Source organism: Staurois parvus, unplaced genomic scaffold (genome assembly GCF_062004578.1).
Source record: "Staurois parvus isolate SC_StPar_1 unplaced genomic scaffold, SC_StPar_1.0 ptg000388l, whole genome shotgun sequence".
NCBI classification, from domain to species: Eukaryota; Metazoa; Chordata; class Amphibia; order Anura; family Ranidae; genus Staurois; species Staurois parvus.
Window position 1 is genome coordinate 539,814 of NW_028318184.1, and position 21,624 is coordinate 561,437.

Sequence of the window (21,624 nt, forward strand, 5' to 3'; positions counted from 1 at the left end):
CATTTGCTTTAATCACATCTTTTTTTTTTCTTATAGTAAAGTCAAATATAACAATTTCTCCACAATTCACCATTTTCCAAGGAGACACAGTAACAATTAATTGTAAGTTCAGTGCGGCTGGCAACATTTCTTGGTATTTGAACTGGACAAAGCCAATTTCAGACAATCAAAAATACAGCACCTCTTCCACTCAGCAAGACACAATGGTGCAATATACACTGATGATAAGAAATGTTAGTGATACTGATAAAGGTGAGTTAAGATTCACTACGGTTCTAAAACACATCTGTGACATTAGGCTGTGAGTAAGCAATGTTTTCTGTTTGTTTATACCCCTGGAACAAAAGAAGTGAAATACAAAGTTGTGACCCGCATTCTCCATCAACTGATAAGTAAAAACTGCAACCTCTGCTCATGGTGAAAGATTTTAAAAGTTTATTTCAGGGAGAAATGTCACAACAGTAAAAGTAAATGTTAGAAAGCAGATATATTAAGTCACATGCAGGTCATCAGTCATAGCAAAATGTCAGCTAAATTGATTTTGCGGTAAGATGACTGATACACCATTGCCAAAATTATGTTGCTGCAGAAACTCCGAACTGTACTTATTAAAGTGATTGTAAAAGGTAAAACATTATAAAAATAATAACAAACAAATTATGGGTTTGCACAGAGCAGCCCTTATCCTGTTCTTCTCGAGTCCATATGACACACAGAACATGGCTCTTCCCCACCTCACACTTCTTCCTCATTGGCTGTGATTAACAGCAGCTCACTGCTCTCTCTGAACCAGTGAGGAGGGAGAGAGCCGACTGTTCTCATGCACATTGCTGGATCGAGATCAGGTTCAAGTAAGTATTAGGCGGGGCTGAGGGGGGGGGGGCTGCAAGCTGAAGGTGGTTGAAACCACTTTAGCGGTTTTGGTGAAATGTTTACTTGAAACAAAAAAAGAACTTTTTTCTTTATTTTACAGGGTGTTTTTTTTCTTAGTGGTGTACAGTCAGGTCCATAAATATTGGGACATCGACACAATTCTAAAATTTTTACACCACCACAATGGATTTGAAATGAAATGAACAAGATGTGCTTTAACTGCATACTGTCAGCTTTAATTTGAGGGTATTTACATCCAAATCAGGTGAACGGTGTAGGAATTACAACAGTTTGCATATGTGCCTCCCACTTGTTAAGGGACCAAAAGTAATGGGACAATTGGCTTCTCAGCTGTTCCATGGCCAGGTGTGTGTTATTCCCTCATTATGCCAATTACAATGAGCAGATACAAGGTCCAGAGTTCATTTCAAGTGTGCTATTTGCATTTGGAATCTGTTGCTGTCAACTCTCAAGATGAGATCCAAAGAGCTGTCACTATCAGTGAAGCAAGCCATCATTAGGCTGAAAAAACAAAACAAACCCATCAGAGAGATAGCAAAAACATTAGGCATGACCAAAACAACTGTTTGGAACATTCTTAAAAAGAAGGAACGCCCCGGTGAGCTCAGCAACACCAAAAGACCCGGAAGACCACGGAAAACAACTGTGGTGGATGACCGAAGAATTCTTTTCCTGGTGAAGAAAACACCCTTCACAACAGTTGGCCAGATCAAGAACACTCTCCTGGAGGTAGGTGTATGTGTGTCAAAGTCAACAATCAAGAGAAGACTTCACCAGAGTGAATACAGAGGGTTCACCACAAGATGTAAATCATTGGTGAGCCTCAAAAACAGGAAGGCCAGATTAGAGTTTTCCAAACGACATCTAAAAAAGCCTTCACAGTTCTGGAACAACATCCTATGGACAGATGAGACCAAGATCAACTTGTACCAGAGTGATGGGAAGAGAAGAGTATGGAGAAGGAAAGGAACTGCTCATGATCCTAAGCATACCACCTCATCAGTGAAGCATGGTGGTGGTAGTGTCATGGCGTGGGCATGTATGGCTGCCAATGGAACTGCTTCTCCTGTATTTATTGATGATGTGACTGCTGACAAAAGCAGCAGGATGAATTCTTAAGTGTTTCGGGCAATATAATCTGCTCATATTCAGCCAAATGCTTCACAACTCATTGGACGCCGCTTCACAGTGCAGATGGACAATGACCCAAAGCATACTGCAAAAGCAACCAAGGAGTTTTTTAAGGGAAAGAAGTGGAATATTATGCAATGGCCAAGTCAATCACCTGACCTGAATCCGATTGAGCATGCATTTCACTTGCTGAAGACAAAACTGAAGGGAAAATGCCCCAAGAACAAGCAGGAACTGAAGACAGTTTCAGTAGAGGCCTGGCAGAGCATCACCAGGGATGAAACCCAGCGTCTGGTGATGTCTATGGGTTCCAGACTTCAGACTGTAATTGACTGCAAAGGATTTGCAACCAAGTATTAAAAAGTGAAAGTTTGATTTATGATTATTATTCTGTCCCATTACTTTTGGTCCCTTAACAAGTGGGAGACACATATGCAAACTGTTGTAATTCCTACACCGTTCACCTGATTTGGATGTAAATACCTTCATATTAAAGTTCACAGTCTGCAGTTAAAGCACATCTTGTTCGTTTCATTTCAAATCCATTGTAGTGGTGTATAGAGCCAAAAATGTTAGAATTGTGTCGATGTCCCAATATTTATGGACCTGAATGAAAATGGGATAGTTCAGTATATTTGATTTGATGTTTTTTGTAACACCTAGGGTGCTTTCACACTGCCAGCGCTGGTGCAGCGTGACAGTGTACCTGCCATTTTTGTGCAGGCTACCTGCACTTTCCCATAGACTTCTATTAGATCAGGCTTTTTTGGTGTGTTTTCTGAAAGTGCACCAAAGATACTGGATCTGGGACTTTTAGTGCGCTTTCAAAAAATGCACCAAAAACATCTCATCTAATAGAAGTCTGTGATAAAGCAGTTAACCTGCTCAAAAGCCGCAGATACATTGCGCTGCACCCGCACTGTGGCCAAACCACAGTGCGGCAGTGTGAAAGCATCCGTAGATGTCATTTAAAGCTTTCCTGGTTCCTGCCTCCCTCAACCTCATCGACATGCTAAAGGCTTTTTTAAATAAAACCTCTCAGTTTCATTACATAACTTACTTCAGAGACCGTGATATCATCATTGGGTCTTTGTGCTTTTCTATCCAGTGCAGACAGATCATTGATTGTAGAAAAGTGCTACGTAATGCTGGATGTCCTCTCACCTGGAAATAAGTAGGGATATCTTAATTGCTGCAGCTTCTAATGCACACTGTGAGAAACTCCCAGTGTGCAGTGAATTCAGAGTGAGCAAAACTGAAAGTAAGGCTGGAGTTTAGCTTTAAAGTGAATTGAATGATGTTGGAATTATTTTAAATCCTTTGCCTGCAGGATTTAAAATGAAAAAGCAGCTCTGGCAGCACTCATCCTATATCCATGTTCCCTGCAGACTCACTGCTCTGCCTGCACTATGCTCTAAAATATAAATGTTGCTGTAATATAAAAAGAAAGATTAATTTAGTAATTAATCATTATAAGATTTTTCTTTTTTAATACATCACAGCATGCAAAAGGATTACAGAATAGATTATGCTTAGAGGTAAGAATGTTTTCTTTAGGGAGACATTGACACCAGAAACTTTGCATTTACTGCATGCTCTGTCACATACTGTACATTTGACGCATGTTTTTACATGCATTTGCAGCGCATATTTACTAAGCTTGCATTTCTCTTGAGGTCACTTTCGTCTTCTTCATTCTTTGGGCTTTTATTTGCACTGCATTGCATTGTGGTGCATTTTTGTGCATTTGTGCATGTTTCTGTTCATTTGCATTGCAGAAAAATGCAGCCTGATGTAGTTTTTTATTAGTGCACTGCACTGCACTGCAATGGTGTAAACTATGTCCATAGGATGAGATGGATTTTGGACTGTCTGTGCAGTTGAATTGCATTCAAAAAGTAATCCCACTGCATCTGGTGTGAATGGGTAAAACCCAGTTTCAGAGTCTCTGTTATATTCTTTGAGGATTAACTTCACCACAGTACATGCAGCTACAGGGGTCAGTGATGGCTTGTTTTAACACTCTTTTACTGTTTGATTAGAATATGAAAATACTTTAAAGCGGAATTGCAGACTTACCTGGTTCTGTCCCATCTTCTAGTCTCCATTTCTTCTTAACAGCTAGAGTCACTGCTAAGAATGCCCCCCCAGGAGGAACGGTGATTCCGAAGACTCTCAACTATATGTTTTTTTCTTGCTCTCTACCTGTCTATGTGTAAATGCAATGTTGTTTCGCAGTGAGTAGAACTGACTTGCTGCATTTTTTATAGTAGTAGGTGATAATGTGTGTTGTACTATGTGTGTTGGTACTACTCACCCTTACAGGAGCAGTGAAGAGTGTGAAAGGATAGCTGACTAGGGTCTTATGCTGTGAAGTTTAATCTGAACCGCAACGCATGCAACACTTATTATCTGCATGTTTTCTGTCTTTTACTGTTCACATTTAGGCACAGCAGTGTGCATTAGCTTTGATAGGGGTGATGTCACTGTTGAGTGGTCATAGCTGCAGTGATGTGCTCCCTCTGCCTGACTCCTCCCAGAGGCCAGTGCAAAGCCAGATACAAAAAAACAAGAACGGTCACATTTCATCTTTTGTTTTCTTCATTTTAAGGTAGAAAACCTCAAATAAATGATTAAATAAGGAGGGAAAGCTGCTTAGTAAATAGGGGGAAATATACATTTATAGTTTTTTGCAAACTGAAATTCTCCTTTAACTGCTTTCCCGCCGCCCTATAGCAGAAATACTGCAACAGGGTGTCAGGGGTGCGCAAAATCACTAATATATATATGTGATCTTGCACTTCTGGGTAGGGGTCGCGTGCGTGCCCTACCTGTGCTGCTATTCACGGCCTCGGCCGTCAATCTCCAGGTCACGCCTGGTGATTACTTGCCGGCACCCAGTGATCGTCGGGTATTACTGACAGGGGGAGAGAACTGTATGTACACAATACAGTTCTCTCCTCTGTCAGCTCCAGCACACTGCTTTGTATGGCTCTGCATAGCAGAGCCATACAAAGCAGTATGCTTACGGTTGAAAGCACACACACAGCATACTGTGAAATAGCACACAGTTAACCCTTTGATCGCCCCACATGTTAACTCCTTCTTGCCCAGTGCCATTAGTACAGTGTCAGTGCTTTTTATTAGCACTGATCACTGTATTGGTGTCACTGGGGATGTCAGTGACACCAAGTCAGTTCCTGCCAGTGTCAAAATGCCGCTGCAGTCTTGCAATAAGTCGCTGATCGCCGCCATTACTAGTAAAAAAAAAGAAAAAAAAGTCCAGTATCTGTACCATCATTAGTAAACACTGACTTTCAAGTAAACCAATTATTTACATGTATTTGGCTTTTTTTTTTAGCAAAGACATGTAGCAGAATACATTTTGGCCTAAATTTATGACGAAATTAGGTTTTTAAAATTTTTTACTGGACATGTTTAATAGCAAAAAGTCAAAAATATTGTTTTTTTTGTCAAAATTGTCAGTCTTTTTTTTATAGCGCAAAAAATAAAAAATGCACAAGGGATCAAATACCACCAAAAGAAAGCTCTATTCGTGGGAAAAAAAGAATGTACATTTCATGTACATTTCAGCGCCGTAGTGCAAAAAATGAACTAGTAAGGAAGGGGGGTAAATCCTCAGGAGGGTAAGTGGTTAATGTCCATAGTCTAAATGCAGATTTTTTTTTTCTATTATGTGCCAAATTTGAGCTTCCCAGGTTTGTGACAAGCGTAAAGCGGAATTAAACTGAATCTGAGCAGCGCAAACCAAAAAGCCTATTTCATTACATTTTAATAAGAAAACTCACCCATCCATCCATGACTCTGTGCTTTATTTTGCTGAGAAATCACTTTGAAAAATACCCCCCTAGCATTTCTAGCCATGGTCATCTTGAGTAAGAGCAGATGATTCATGTAGCATTTACATCTTGGAGCCGGGAGGGTGTGCTTAGCTGAGAAAGCCCCACCTCGAGATGAAAGGAAAAAAATTGGATTTATGACATTATTTTGGCCTAGGCAGAAACCAGGCAGCAACTGATAAAATGTAAAAAAAAGTTTAAAACAAGTAAATACAGTATAATATGCCTGACCAGGGGACTAAAGATGGCTTGTAAGTACCACTAAACCAATACCTACCCCCCATCCTTAACCTAAGTCAGGGGTGTCCAAACTTTTTTCAAAGAGGGCCAGATTGGATGACGTGAACATGGTGGAGGGCCGAATATTTTTCCGAACATTATTTGAAGCATTGCAATTAAATGCAAATAAATTATTTTATGCCAAGTTAATTGCAAACGACATACTTTTCATTTCATAACATTAAGATCAACTGACAGCTGAGTTTTCACAATGCATTGAAAATAAATTTAAAAAAAACTTACCTGCACTAATGTGAAGGGTGAAAAAGGTAGCTGGAGCTGAAGTCTCTTCTCGGCAGCCGGGAGGGGAAGAGAAACACACTTCACGCTGGAAGCCCGGCTCTGACGTCACCGCCCTCTGTCGCTCCCAGCGCGGCGCAGTCACGCATGCGCACTGCTCTCAAGCAGAAGACTGTCTGCCACAGAAGGGAGGGCCGTGCGACAGCCGCATATACACAGACCAGGGAGAACGCGCCGCAGTCAGGCATGCGCACTGCCCTCTGCTCTCAAGCAGAAGACTGTCTGCCATAGAAGGGAGGGCCGTGGGAGGGCCATATTACACAGAGCAGGGAGGGCTGTTGGAGGGCCGTATTAAACCAACCCCCGGGCCGTAAATGGCCCGCGGGCCGGACTTTGGACATGCCTGACCTAAGTAAACACACTCACAACAAATGGAGTTAATGGCCCAAAACCGGCCTTTTATTACAACCATCAATAAATCAAATTTTTTAAATAACAGAAAACACAGTATAAACATGCGTTCTTTCAAGGTCCCAATAGGCATCAAGAAAACGAATACCTGCGTCCTGCTTAACTAGGTCTCCAGCCGCAACATCACCGACTCGGAGACACCACCGCAGATACCCCCACCAGAACAACTGGAAGCCATACCTCAGACGGGTTTCTACAAAGTGCCTTTTCTTGTGCCCACATTAACTAACGAGGACCTTGCACCCCACCAGACATCCCCCAGCACTAATATGGCACAACCACCACCAAGACAAACCATCAAACAACGGGCAGGCGGGAGAAAAGTTTGCCCTGTGAAAACTCTCTTCAGACTGAAAACCCCCTGCCACACCCTGTAAGACCACCCCTCATATATCCCCCCCACTCCTTCATTAAAACTATTTAGACTCCCCCTTATGCTAATGGAACCCTGCCTCTCCCAACCCCCTTTAACCCCTGTCATGCCGGCCCTTCATTCAGGTCTTCTTTCTTCTTACTCCGGGCCTTCCTTTCCTATCTATTTACTAATGCTAGCCAGTTAGGGATAAAAAAAATTTAATGTTGAAGCTGAGTTACACTTTAAGAGGGGGGTGGCTTTCTAATGGTACAATAGTAAAACCTTCCAACCTGATCCAGATTTGGGTGAACAGGCCCATGGATTTGTCTGCCCACTGCTTGTCTTGATGTCAATAAATTTTTGGATTACAAATGGATTCCTCGTGTCCCTCTTGACTAATCATAGATGTACTCAGCACTTAGGTAATATCTTCTGTTTCCTGGTACATATAAACATTTTAGAATTTCCATTTCTATAGGTAATTATACCTGCTCTCTCATGGCTGGTGGTACACCAATGAATCGAACCACAAACATCAGCACAATTAATACATTGCAGATTAATTCTTTGAATGAAAAGGACACATACTGTGATGACCCTGCATTTAGCCTGACATGCTGTAGTGATGACATCGGTAAATTTAATGTGACATGGACTCTGAGTGAATCTTCAGGTAAGGTCTCTACACCATTTTAATTTTAATGGGCTAATAAACTCAAAATGTGATATTAAGGATTTATGTCTTATATCTTACTTTTGGGTGAATACCATAGGGTTGATATATGCAGTGGTGTCTTTTATCACTGGGAATCCCATGGACTTCTTCTCAATGAGTTCCCAGCTCCACCCACCTCATGTAGCCTGTCTGCATCTGGATTTTCCATTTTTATTTTCATTATTTCATTGTACATTTTCCATTTGGGGTTGTGAAGCTTCCTTCTTGGGCTTCATATTCCATCCGTGGCAGAGGCTTAATATGCTACAGTTCTATTAGCTTAAACAGTAACTCCACCTTTGCTGAGAAAAAAACATTCCCTTCTGGGTGATCTCTGTATGCTTCAGGTATTTTAACAAGCTTTGTTGCAGAGTCATACCTTTTGTTATTCTGAAGAAAAAGCTGTTTGTCTGTGTCTATGTGGAGAATGAATCTCTATGAGAGTGGTTTTATAATTATCAATCAGCTGCTGGGCTCCTAATGAGGAAATTGGGAAGGTCTGCATCCCTTTAGACATGATTTCCCTTTGCGAGTATCTCACCAAAAATGACATTTTTGTTGCAGGGGAGGTCTTTCTTGGAAAATCAGTGAGCCAATCACTCAAGCAGGAAATTATATTTCCAGGTTGTAATATTGCATTGCATTTTACAGTAAATCACAGTGCTGCAGATTGAAAAGGAAAGGTAATTTTTAATAACATTCAGCCCAGGTTCACACTGATGCAGTGCGGCACATGGCATGTGATTCGCACAGGAACCACACCGCATTCCTGTGCAAATCACATGCGATTTCTGTGCAGTACAATTTGAGTCATACATTTTGTATGGTTCAAATCACACCACATCCACAAGGTGCAGGACCCTTTTTTTGTCTGCACCAGAATCGGATCACGTGGGTGTTCACACCCACGTGATCCAATTCTACACATCGCTCCATATTTTGCATACTGATTTCGGGGTGTCGTTAACTTAAAATACACACCCGCAAGCGGTTTATATGATCGGGGTTGCAATTACAATGTGGTGCAGAAATCGCACAAAAGCCAATGCAAATTCCGCACCGCATCAGTGTTAACCCAGGCTGTATTACAGTATGACTTGAGTCACAATTGTATACGCTATATTATTTTTTTTTTTGTATTTGCGCATTTTTTTCTCACAAAAGTGGAGTTACCCTTTAAAGAAGGCAGTCAGTGACTAAGTTGGCTGACATCCACTATAATATATATATATATATATATATATATATATATATATATATATATATACATATCGGTTTTCAGTGGATTGGTCAACTGCTTTCTTACAGGTGGTTTTTTTGGACAAGAGATTCCTAGAATCCATCAGCTGCTATAGGCTTTAGATTAACTTTTGTTGTCAATTTCCCTGTAGTTATTTCTCCATGGATTTCCTTTGCTGTCTATTTTTTGGAAAAGTGTGTAATAAAATTTAACTTGTATATACACATTTTATAATTCTCACCAGGAATTGTAGGGACTAAGACAAGCAATGAAAGTTGCAGTATATACACTCTGACCCCAAGCCTCACACAGTCCTGTTCCTCTTCCATTATCTACACCTGTAAATTTATCCACAATGAAGGAGCAACCTTTTCAAAGACAATAAAGGTGTACTACATTAAAAAAGGTATGATATTTTTTATTTCTATAAATGTATCCATAGGAAGAGCTTGTAGTTCCTGGACCTTGAACCCCCAGCAGCTTTCCCTCCAATACATTGTCATCACTAGGGAGGAGTGAAACTAGGAATTTTTGCTTTACTAAATTTTTGGGAAAACCTGGACATTTTGCTGGCATTTTTCCATTTGGCAAAATGCATTGGAGTCAATAGAAAAGGCAGGATCAATGTGTTTTTAGGAGTGCCACGGGCTTTAAATGGCGCCTAAGAGTTACATAAGCTCTTTTTAAAAAAATGTGAACCAATTCTTGTGCCAAGAAATGCCCCTCATTAGTTAACAATTTGAGGTTAGATACTGAGGAACAGAAAAAACCTAAATTCATGCATTTGTTATTTCAGCGTTGTGAAAAAATACAAAAGCAATTATCACCTAAGCAGTGTGCAAAATAACTCCACTCATCTCTAGTTATGTCCTCACATAACATTTCTGGCATGTATCCCCTGTAGTCAGATCTACCTCCATCCTCTGTAGCCAAGTCTACCTCCATCTACTGCATCCACATCTACTTCTAATCCCTGAAACTAAATCAAACTCCTTCTCCCTGCAGTCAAATCTACTTCCATCCCCTGGAGTCAAGCCTACCTCCTTCCACTACAGTCAAATCTGCCTCCTTGCCCTACAGTCAAATCTCTTTCCATCCCCTGCAGCCAAATCTACCTCCTTCCCTTACTGTCAAATCTACCTCTTTCCCCTGTAGTCAAGTCTACCTCTACCTACTGCAGCCAAATTCACCTCCATTCCCTGCATCCAAATTTACTTCCATTATCTGAAATTAAATCAACCCCCCCCCCACCCCCTGAAATCAACCTCCATCCCCTACAGCCTAATCTACCACTATCCCCTGTAGCCAAATTTACCTGCATCCCCTTGATTCTAGCTCTATTAGTGCACTTTTATCAAAAACAGTTGGGTACTATCCATGATACTTTTTTTATTTTCAGTAACAGCCAAATTTTCAGGACAAGTTTTCAGAGTGGTACATCCCGAGAACTTACCTCCATCCCCTGTAGTCAAATCTACTTCCATCCCCTGCAGCCACATCTATCTCCATCCCCTGAAGTCAAATCCACCCCCCCCCCCCCCCGTAGCCAAATTGACCTCCATCCCCTGCAGCCAAATTTACTTTGATCCCCTGTAACACATTCTAGTATGGCATCACTCCTATGGGTATTGCAGCTGTAACATGGGATGGAGAAGGCATTGTGTAGTTGTGAAACAATAAAAAGAAAAATTCCCAGCTCAACTTGCTGACCAGCCTGCTACCAACCGAATTGTCCTGTCTTAACAGTTTGCATTAAAAACAAGGGGTTTAGTTTGACCTTTGCAAATACAATACATGCATGTGCCCCAGAGCCTCATCATGGCACCCCGTTATTCTGCAGTTCCTAACTAAAATTTTGAGAGTCTTCATTATAGGAACACATGCATCATAATGGATAGACTGAGGGCAGGTGAGCCTGAGTGAGCCCACCCCTTCTTAAAGGCACAGGGGCGCACTGGACACCCAGAATTATGGCAGCCAAGGTGTTGCGGTGGTTGGAGTGCCACCTGCAGTGGAGAAAAGGGACTCCAGCTCCCTACAGGCAGCCAAGGCTCATTGATGTAAGTGGGGAGCGAAGGCAGGCTTGTGTAGTCTGATCCAATAGAAAAGCTACTGTAGCTCAGATTGCTGAAATAGCTAATGCTGGTTCAGAATGGTGTCAGAACACACAGTGCATTGCAGTTTGTTTCTTAGGGAGTAGAGTAAATGCAGACCAGTCAGGGTGCCATGCTGACCCATGTCCACAGCCAAACAAATCTACAATGGGCATGTGAGCATCAGAACTGGACCACAGGAGAAATGGAAGAAGGTGGTCTAGTCTGATAAATTCAAGAAAGGTTAGTGGAAAGTTTGCAGTGTTGACTTGGCCTCCAAATTCTCCAGATCTCATTCTAAAACATCTAAAACAAGTCTGATCCACTGAGGCAGCACCTTACAACTTACAGGACCTAAAGCATCTGCTTCTGATGGCTTGGTGCCAGAAACTACAGCATACCTTCAGAAGTCTGGTGGAGTCCATGCCCTGATGGGTTATGGTGGATGGTCATAATGTTATGGCTGATCAGTGTAAAGAATGAGCTTCAAAGAGAAGTCAGGCTTTAAAAAGTAAAAAATAAACTTACAGTGATACATCTCCTGCAATTGTAACCACTTTCCACTGTTGGCAGATTGACTTAATCCGCTGAATCATTTGTTTGTAAATGTCAGCTGGTTAAGAGCACTTAGATTTAAGCAGGCCATGCACATGGTAATTGTAAGTCAATTTCAACCACTTTCTATCTACCAGGAAACACAAATACAACTGAACGTAATTGGCAGAAATGAGGCAATCTACCCCCCATTAATGCAACAGACCTCCAGAATTCAATGCATTTGTAAAATTAAGATCAATCGACAGCTGCAATACAGTTTTTGATAAAAAAGGCCAAGGCAATTTTTTTTCCAAAGCAATCTGGTTTCAGGTTCAGGTTAACTGGAGACATTTTCAGTCCCATCTCATTGAAGTCAGTCAAACTGACCATTTTATGTCCTTGATAGTTTTGCGATTTTGGAAAAAAAAATGGAAATAAAGGTTTGATCAGTCATGTGTATGACCAGCTTTAGAAATTAAAGATGCCTACAACACATAACTATTTTCACAGAAAGGTCAGGCGCTTTTATCTATAATGATAGTAATGTCTATCAACACAAATTGTATATATTGCAGTTTATCAGTCCATAGATGTGGTGGCTGGATTAGCTTTTTTCAGTATTTTTTCCTTTATTTTCACTAGAGATGAGCGAAGTATTCAAAAATTCGATTCGACTGATTCGGCGAATTCGTGGAAAATATTCGATTCGAGTCGAATATATTCGCTGTGAATTTAACTTAAAAAAGGGTGTTTCTAGGCTTCAGAGAGACTTAATATTAGTGCAGAACACTGTACCTTTAATTTAAATGCCCTTGGAGTCTGCTGGGGAAGAGAAATAATACTGTCAGTCAGTATGACATGCAGATGAGTGCCGTCGATCTTAGAATCACCGCACACTTCACTCATTTGGCCAGTCACGGGGCCAAAACCAGTGTTTGGAGCCACAGTGTGGCGGTGGAGGCAGCAGCAATGGGATGCCATACAGCAACCTATGACAAAATGGAAACCAGCAGGAGTGTGAGGAGACCTGAAAGTGGCACATGGCAGAATGGGAGCAATGGGAGGCGGTACAGGGACCCAGGTCACACTGTGGGCCCAGCAGCAGCGTGACCAGGCGGTACGGGGGCCCATGGCAGATTTGGGGCCTGGCAGCACCTATGGGAGGCCTGTAATCTGCCAGCAACCTATGACAAAATGGAAAACCGCAGGAGTGTGAGGAGACCTCAAAGTGGCACATGGCAGAGTGGGAGCAATGGGAGGCGGTACAGGGACCCAGGTCACACTGTGGGCCCAGCAGCAGTGTGACCAGGCGGTACGGGGGCCCATGGCAGATTTGGGGCCTGGCAGCACCTATGGGAGGCCTGTAATCTGCCAGCAAACTATGACAAAATGGAAAACCGCAGGAGTGTGAGGAGACCTCAAAGTGGCACATGGCAGAGTGGGAGCAATGGGAGGCGGTACAGGGACCCAGGTCACACTGTGGGCTCAGCAGCAGCGTGACCAGGCGGTACGGGGGCCCATGGCAGATTTGGGGCCTGGCAGCACCTATGGGAGGCCTGTAATCTGCCAGCAAACTATGACAAAATGGAAAACCGCAGGAGTGTGAGGAGACCTCAAAGTGGCACATGGCAGAGTGGGAGCAATGGGAGGCGGTACAGGGACCCAGGTCACACTGTGGGCCCAGCAGCAGCGTGACCATGCGGTACGGGGGCCCATGGCAGATTTGGGGCCTGGCAGCACCTATGGGAGGCCTGTAATCTGCCAGCAACCTATGACAAAATGGAAAACCGCAGGAGTGTGAGGAGACCTGAAAGTGGCACATGGCAGAATGGGAGCAATGGGAGGCGGTACAGGGACCCAGGTCACACTGTGGGCCCAGCAGCAGCGTGACCAGGTGGTACGGGGGCCCATGGCAGATTTGGGGCCTGGCAGCACCTATGGGAGGCCTGTAATCTGCCAGCAAACTATGGCAAAATGGAAAACCGCAGGAGTGTGAGGAGACCTCAAAGTGGCACATGGCAGAGTGGGAGCAATGGGAGGCGGTACAGGGACCCAGGTCACACTGTGGGCCCAGCAGCAGCGTGACCAGGCGGTACGGGGGCCCATGGCAGATTTGGGGCCTGGCAGCACCTATGGGAGGCCTGTAATCTGCCAGCAACCTATGACAAAATGGAAAACCGCAGGAGTGTGAGGAGACCTCAAAGTGGCACATGGCAGAGTGGGAGCAATGGGAGGCGGTACAGGGACCCAGGTCACACTGTGGGCTCAGCAGCAGCGTGACCAGGCGGTACGGGGGCCCATGGCAGATTTGGGGCCTGGTAGCACCTATGGGAGGCCTGTAATCTGCCAGCAAACTATGACAAAATGGAAAACCGCAGGAGTGTGAGGAGACCTCAAAGTGGCACATGGCAGAGTGGGAGCAATGGGAGGCGGTACAGGGACCCAGGTCACACTGTGGGCTCAGCAGCAGCGTGACCAGGCGGTACGGGGGCCCATGGCAGATTTGGGGCCTGGCAGCACCTATGGGAGGCCTGTAATCTGCCAGCAACCTATGACAAAATGGAAAACCGCAGGAGTGTGAGGAGACCTCAAAGTGGCACATGGCAGAGTGGGAGCAATGGGAGGCGGTACAGGGACCCAGGTCACACTGTGGGCTCAGCAGCAGCGTGACCAGGCGGTACGGGGGCCCATGGCAGATTTGGGGCCTGGCAGCACCTATGGGAGGCCTGTAATCTGCCAGCAAACTATGACAAAATGGAAAACCGCAGGAGTGTGAGGAGACCTGAAAGTGGCACATGGCAGAGTGGGAGCAATGGGAGGCGGTACAGGGACCCAGGTCACACTGTGGGCCCAGCAGCAGCGTGACCAGGCGGTACGGGGGCCCATGGCAGATTTGGGGCCTGGCAGCACCTATGGGAGGCCTGTAATCTGCCAGCAAACTATGACAAAATGGAAAACCGCAGGAGTGTGAGGAGACCTCAAAGTGGCACATGGCAGAGTGGGAGCAATGGGAGGCGGTACAGGGACCCAGGTCACACTGTGGGCCCAGCAGCAGCGTGACCAGGCGGTACGGGGGCCCATGGCAGATTTGGGGCCTGGCAGCACCTATGGGAGGCCTGTAATCTGCCAGCAACCTATGACAAAATGGAAAACCGCAGGAGTGTGAGGAGACCTCAAAGTGGCACATGGCAGAGTGGGAGCAATGGGAGGCGGTACAGGGACCCAGGTCACACTGTGGGCTCAGCAGCAGCGTGACCAGGCGGTACGGGGGCCCATGGCAGATTTGGGGCCTGGCAGCACCTATGGGAGGCCTGTAATCTGCCAGCAAACTATGACAAAATGGAAAACCGCAGGAGTGTGAGGAGACCTCAAAGTGGCACATGGCAGAGTGGGAGCAATGGGAGGCGGTACAGGGACCCAGGTCACACTGTGGGCCCAGCAGCAGCGTGACCAGGCGGTACGGGGGCCCATGGCAGATTTGGGGCCTGGCAGCACCTATGGGAGGCCTGTAATCTGCCAGCAACCTATGACAAAATGGAAAACCGCAGGAGTGTGAGGAGACCTCAAAGTGGCACATGGCAGAGTGGGAGCAATGGGAGGCGGTACAGGGACCCAGGTCACACTGTGGGCTCAGCAGCAGCGTGACCAGGCGGTACGGGGGCCCATGGCAGATTTGGGGCCTGGCAGCACCTATGGGAGGCCTGTAATCTGCCAGCAAACTATGACAAAATGGAAAACCGCAGGAGTGTGAGGAGACCTCAAAGTGGCACATGGCAGAGTGGGAGCAATGGGAGGCGGTACAGGGACCCAGGTCACACTGTGGGCCCAGCAGCAGCGTGACCAGGCGGTACGGGGGCCCATGGCAAATTTGGGGCCTGGCAGCACCTATGGGAGGCCTGTAATCTGCCAGCAACCTATGACAAAATGGAAAACCGCAGGAGTGTGAGGAGACCTCAAAGTGGCACATGGCAGAGTGGGAGCAATGGGAGGCGGTACAGGGACCCAGGTCACACTGTGGGCTCAGCAGCAGCGTGACCAGGCGGTACGGGGGCCCATGGCAGATTTGGGGCCTGGCAGCACCTATGGGAGGCCTGTAATCTGCCAGCAAACTATGACAAAATGGAAAACCGCAGGAGTGTGAGGAGACCTCAAAGTGGCACATGGCAGAGTGGGAGCAATGGGAGGCGGTACAGGGACCCAGGTCACACTGTGGGCCCAGCAGCAGCGTGACCAGGCGGTACGGGGGCCCATGGCAGATTTGGGGCCTGGCAGCACCTATGGGAGGCCTGTAATCTGCCAGCAACCTATGACAAAATGGAAAACCGCAGGAGTGTGAGGAGACCTCAAAGTGGCACATGGCAGAGTGGGAGCAATGGGAGGCGGTACAGGGACCCAGGTCACACTGTGGGCTCAGCAGCAGCGTGACCAGGTGGTACGGGGGCCCATGGCAGATTTGGGGCCTGGCAGCACCTATGGGAGGCCTGTAATCTGCCAGCAACCTATGACAAAATGGAACACACCAGCAGTGTGAGGAGACCTGAAAGTGGCACATGTTTGGGGCATGATTCATGGCGGATTTAGTCAGTTGTGTCAGGAACTGGTGGTTTGAAATCCAGACTAATCCACGCCTGATTCATTTTCACAAACGTGAGTCTCTCCACACTTTGGGTGGACAGTCGTGTCCTCCGCGGAGTTACAATACCTCCTGCCGCACTAAACACGTGCTCCGATGCCACGCTACTGGCCGGGCATGACAGCCTTTCAAGGGCAAATTCAGCTAGTTGGGGCCAAAGGTCAAGTTTCGTTGCCCAGTAGTCAAGGGGATTGTCTACCTCGGTTGGCAGGGTGCTGTCCAAGTAGGCCTAAGCCTGTTGTTTGAGGTCCTGCTCCAGGTCCACCTGATGCTGCTGCTGCTGCGGCTGGTTAGTAGTTTCCTCACTGCGCTGGTGAAGAAAGCTACTCATCATCGACTGCAGACTGAGGCAGCCGCTGCTGGTGGAGCTGCCACTGCTCCTACCACCCCACCCCTCCCCTGCTGCCATGGCAGCGGAACGCGAGCGCACATGGCCCACAGTGTCTGAGGATGGACGTTGGCGCAGAAAGGCAGAGACCAGCTGACTACATAGGTGGTTTTTATAGTACGTTATTTTGGCCTCCCTCTCAGCAGGTGTGAAAAAGGCCACCATTTTTGAACGGTAGCGAGGGTCCAACAAGGTGGACAGCCAAAAGTCATCCCTCTGTCTGATGGTTATTATTCGGCTGTCGCTACGCAAGCAACCGAGCATGCTATGGGCCATTTGTGCCAAAGAATGCGAGGGACTCCCTGCCTCCATCTCCACAGCATACTGCCACGGTGCGTCTGGGTCCTCTGTCTCCTCCTCCTCCTCCTCTCCCAGATGCTCCTGCTCCTCCACTCCTGTCCGCTGAGTGGAAAAACCACCCATTTCACTCAATAATTCCTGAGCACAAATGTCCTCCTCTACCTCCTCCTCTTCTTCCTGTCCTGCCCCCACAGGGGTCATGTGGCGTTGACATCTGTGCGCCACGTCTACCGCACCCTGACCAGCCATTGTTAACAGCATTTGTTCCAGGACGTGCAACAGAGGAATGACGTCGTTCATCCCATAGTCCTGCCGACTCACGAATAGCGTGGCCTCCTCAAAGGGCCTGAGCAAGCGGCAGGTGTCACGCATGAGCTTCCAATGGCTGACATCTAAGTTACACAGGGGAGTACCTTTATCCGCTTGTAACATCAGGAAATCGGTGATGGCCTTTCGCTGCTCGTAAAGGCGGTCTAACATGTGTAGGGTTGAATTCCACCTTGTTGCAACGTCGCAGATCAGGCGATGCTGTGGAATTCCGTTCTGCCGCTGCAGCTCAAGGAGGGTGTGCTTTGCGGTGTAGGAATGGCTGAAATGCATGCAAAGTTTACGTGACATTTTAAGGATGTCTTGCAGTGGGATGGTGGATTTTAGGAACCGCTTGACAACCAGATTGAACACGTGAGCCATGCATGGCGCATGGCACAACCTTCCTTGACGCAGAGCAGACACCATGTTCTTTCCGTTGTCGGTCAACATGGTTCCGATTTTCAGTTTGCGCGGAGACAGCCATCTGTCGATTTCTCTGTTCATTACACTCAGAAGTTCCTCCCCTGTGTGACTACGTTCGCCAAGGCATACCAGGTGCAGCACAGCGTGACACCGTTGCGCCCTGCACATGTGATATGCCGGTCGGGTAATGGGACTTGGCACGGGGGTGGCAGCTGAGGACACGGCGGAAGAAGAGGTGGTAGAGGCGGACATGTTTGCTGGACCAAGGACGTGCAAACGTGGAGGCAAAAGCGTCGTGACCTGTCCAAGTTGCTGGTGCGGCTGTGCCGGCACCACGTTCACCCAGTGGGCCGTAAATGACATGTACTGTCCCTGACCGTAGTTACAGCTCCACACGTCGGCGCTGCCGTGCACTTTGGCAGAGACCGACATGCTCAAAGACTGGCCCACCATCTCTTCTACATGTGAATGCAGGGCTGGCACTGCCTTTTGGGCGAAGAAATGACGGCTTGGCGCTCTCCACCGCGGCGCGGCACAAGCCATCATTTCTCGGAAAGGTGCTGAGTCCACAAGTTGGAAAGGGAGGGACTGCAGCACCAGCAACTTGGACAGGAGGACGTTCAGCTTTTGCACCGTCGGGTGCGTGCTCGCAAACTGTTGTCTCTTGGAAACAGATTCCAAGAAAGACTGCTGACGGAATCCGAGAAGAGGAGTAGCAGGAGAAGGAGCATCTGAACGAGCGGAAGATGCCAACGAGCGACAACTCCCCTCAGCAGAGGTGTTGGAGCCTTGACTGGCTGATAGAGGGCGATTGACGTCGGGTGACGGAGCAAGTAACGGAGCGGGTGATGGAGCGGGGGCTGGGGCAGGCAGAACCGCCGTATCTTTATCACGGTTTTCCCAGGCCACCGAATGGTGATGCTGCATATGCTGACGCAACGCTGTAGTCCCAACATGGGCCCCCTGGCCACGCTTGACTTTCTGGCCACATAGTCGACATACGGCTACGTTTACTTCCTCGGGCGGCTTGACGAAAAATTGCCACACCACCGAGTAGGAAACTTTGCCCCCGCTACTCCTCACTGGCTGACTGCTACTTCCTCCGTGCGCACCGGCACCACTACTGGCCGTGGTGGTAGGCTGCAGTGGAGCTGGTGCTCTACTCCATGGCCGTTTGGCTCCACTGACACTGCTGCGACCCTGCTGCCTCCTGGGCAACCCACCGACTGTTTCGCTCGCTGCCAAGCTGGCACCCTCTTCTCCTGATGATGCGGAAGAAATTACCTGAGGACGACGAGGCTGCCAAGTGCGATCAACCTCCTCATCATCAAGTAGGGTCTCCGCCTCACTACTAGCCCTCTCGGCTGCGTCTGGGTCAGGAGACAGACCTGTCTCTAGACCGGCTACCGAGCCACTCTCCTCGCCAGTACTTCTTCGCCTGGCTGCTGAAAAGGCGGGTGTCTCCCCCCGTTCCTGACCGCCCTCTGTTAGCTCTTCCTCACTGTACAGTGGGGCTGAGCCCACAGCATGCGATACTTCGCTTGGTGAGGGAACAGCAAAGGACAGGGGCAGGTAGAGGACACGTGATTTCAGTGGGCTTGCTCCCGGGCCATGCCAACTAACAGTTGTGTCTGACGTACCCACCGACCGTTGGCTGTAGGTGTCAGAGGTGACCTGGGAAGAGGAAGATGACTGAGCCAACCAATCGATGACGGCAGGGCTGTCGGTGGAGACACGACCGCTGGATTACACCGGGAGCACTGGCCTCTGGCTGCGAATAGTGCTGCCTCGACCCCTTCCTCTGCTGCCACGTCTGCTCGCTCCTAAAACATTGCCTCCTCTGCCACTCCTCTGCATGTTGTCTGACATACTCTTTAATTCAACGATTCTGTGTCCCTGAGTAACAATTCTGTGTCCCTGAGTAACAATTCTGTGTCTGTCCCTGAGTAACAATTCTGTGGCCCTAAGTAACGGTTCTGTGGCCCTCAGTAACAATTCTGTGTCCCTGAGTAACGTTTCTGTGGCCCTAAGTAACGGTTCTGTGGCCCTCAGTAACAATTCTGTGTCCCTGAGTAACAATTCTGTGTCTGTCCCTGAGTAACAATTCTGTGGCCCTAAGTAACGGTTCTGTGGCCCTCAGTAACAATTCTGTGTCCCTGAGTAACAATTCTGTGGCCCTAAGTAACGGTTCTGTGGCCCTCAGTAACAATTCTGTGTCCCTGAGTAACAATTCTGTGTCTGTCCCTGAGTAACAATTCTGTGGCCCTAAGTAACGGTTCTGTGGCCCTCAGTAACAATTCTGTGTCCCTGAGTAACAATTCTGTGGCCCTAAGTAACGGTTCTGTGGCCCTCAGTAACAATTCTGTGTCCCTCAGTAACAATTCTGTGTCTGTCCCTGAGTAACAATTCTGTGGCCCTCAGTAACAATTCTGTGTCCCTGAGTAACGTTTCTGTGGCCCTAAGTAATGGTTCTGTGGCCCTCAGTAACAATTCTGTGTCCCTGAGTAACGTTTCTGTGGCCCTAAGTAACGGTTCTGTGGCCCTCAGTAACAATTCTGTGTCCCTGAGTAACGTTTCTGTGGCCCTAAGTAACGGTTCTGTGGCCCTCAGTAACAATTCTGTGTCCCTGAGTAACAATTCTGTGTCTGTCCCTGAGTAACAATTCTGTGGCCCTAAGCAACGGTTCTGTGGCCCTCAGTAACAATTCTGTGTCCCTGAGTAACAATTCCGTGTCTGTCCCTGAGTAACAATTCTGTGGCCCTAAGTAACGGTTCTGTGGCCCTCAGTAACAATTCTGTGTCCCTCAGTAACAATTCTGTGGCCCTAAGTAACGGTTCTGTGGCCCTCAGGAACAATTCTGTGTCCCTCAGTAACAATTCTGTGTCTGTCTCTGAGTAACAATTCTGTGGCCCTAAGTAACGGTTCTGTGGCCCTCAGTAACAATTCTGTGTCCCTGAGTAACAATTCTGTGTCTGTCCCTGAGTAACAATTCTGTGGCCCTAAGTAACGGTTCTGTGGCCCTCAGTAACAATTCTGTGTCCCTCAGTAACAATTCTGTGGCCCTAAGTAACGGTTCTGTGGCCCTCAGTAACAATTCTGTGTCCCTGAGTAACAATTCTGTGTCTGTCCCTGAGTAACAATTCTGTGGCCCTAAGTAACGGTTCTGTGGCCCTCAGTAACAATTCTGTGTCCCTGAGTAACGTTTCTGTGGCCCTAAGTAACGGTTCTGTGGCCCTCAGTAACAATTCTGTGTCCCTGAGTAACAGTTCTGTGTCTGTCCCTGAGTAACAATTCTGTGGCCCTAAGTAACGGTTCTGTGGCCCTCAGTAACAATTCTGTGTCCCTGAGTAACAATTCTGTGGCCCTAAGTAACGGTTCTGTGGCCCTCAGTAACAATTCTGTGTCCCTGAGTAACAATTCTGTGTCTGTCCCTGAGTAACAATTCTGTGGCCCTAAGTAACGGTTCTGTGGCCCTCAGTAACAATTCTGTGTCCCTGAGTAACAATTCTGTGGCCCTAAGTAACGGTTCTGTGGCCCTCAGTAACAATTCTGTGTCCCTCAGTAACAATTCTGTGTCTGTCCCTGAGTAACAATTCTGTGGCCCTAAGTAACGTTTCTCTGGCCCTAAGTAACAGTTCTGTGGCCCTCAGTAACAATTCTGTGTCCCTGAGTAACGTTTCTGTGGCCCTAAGTAACAATTCTGTGGCCCTCAGTAACAATTCTGTGTCTGTCCCTGAGTAACAATTCTGTGGCCCT

General features: G+C 47.1%; 1 protein-coding gene across 1 annotated transcript in view; it reads left to right on the forward strand.

Moving 5' to 3' along the window:
* The window catches only part of LOC149455744 (adhesion G protein-coupled receptor F5-like), a 180,071-nt gene that overhangs the window by 57,145 nt on the left and 101,302 nt on the right, over positions 1 to 21,624 (forward strand). The window contains exons 6-8 of the mRNA XM_089685892.1: positions 37 to 252; positions 7,709 to 7,903; positions 9,430 to 9,591. Coding sequence (XP_089542018.1) covers positions 37 to 252; positions 7,709 to 7,903; positions 9,430 to 9,591 — 573 coding nt within the window. The remainder of the gene's footprint in view (positions 1 to 36; positions 253 to 7,708; positions 7,904 to 9,429; positions 9,592 to 21,624) is intronic.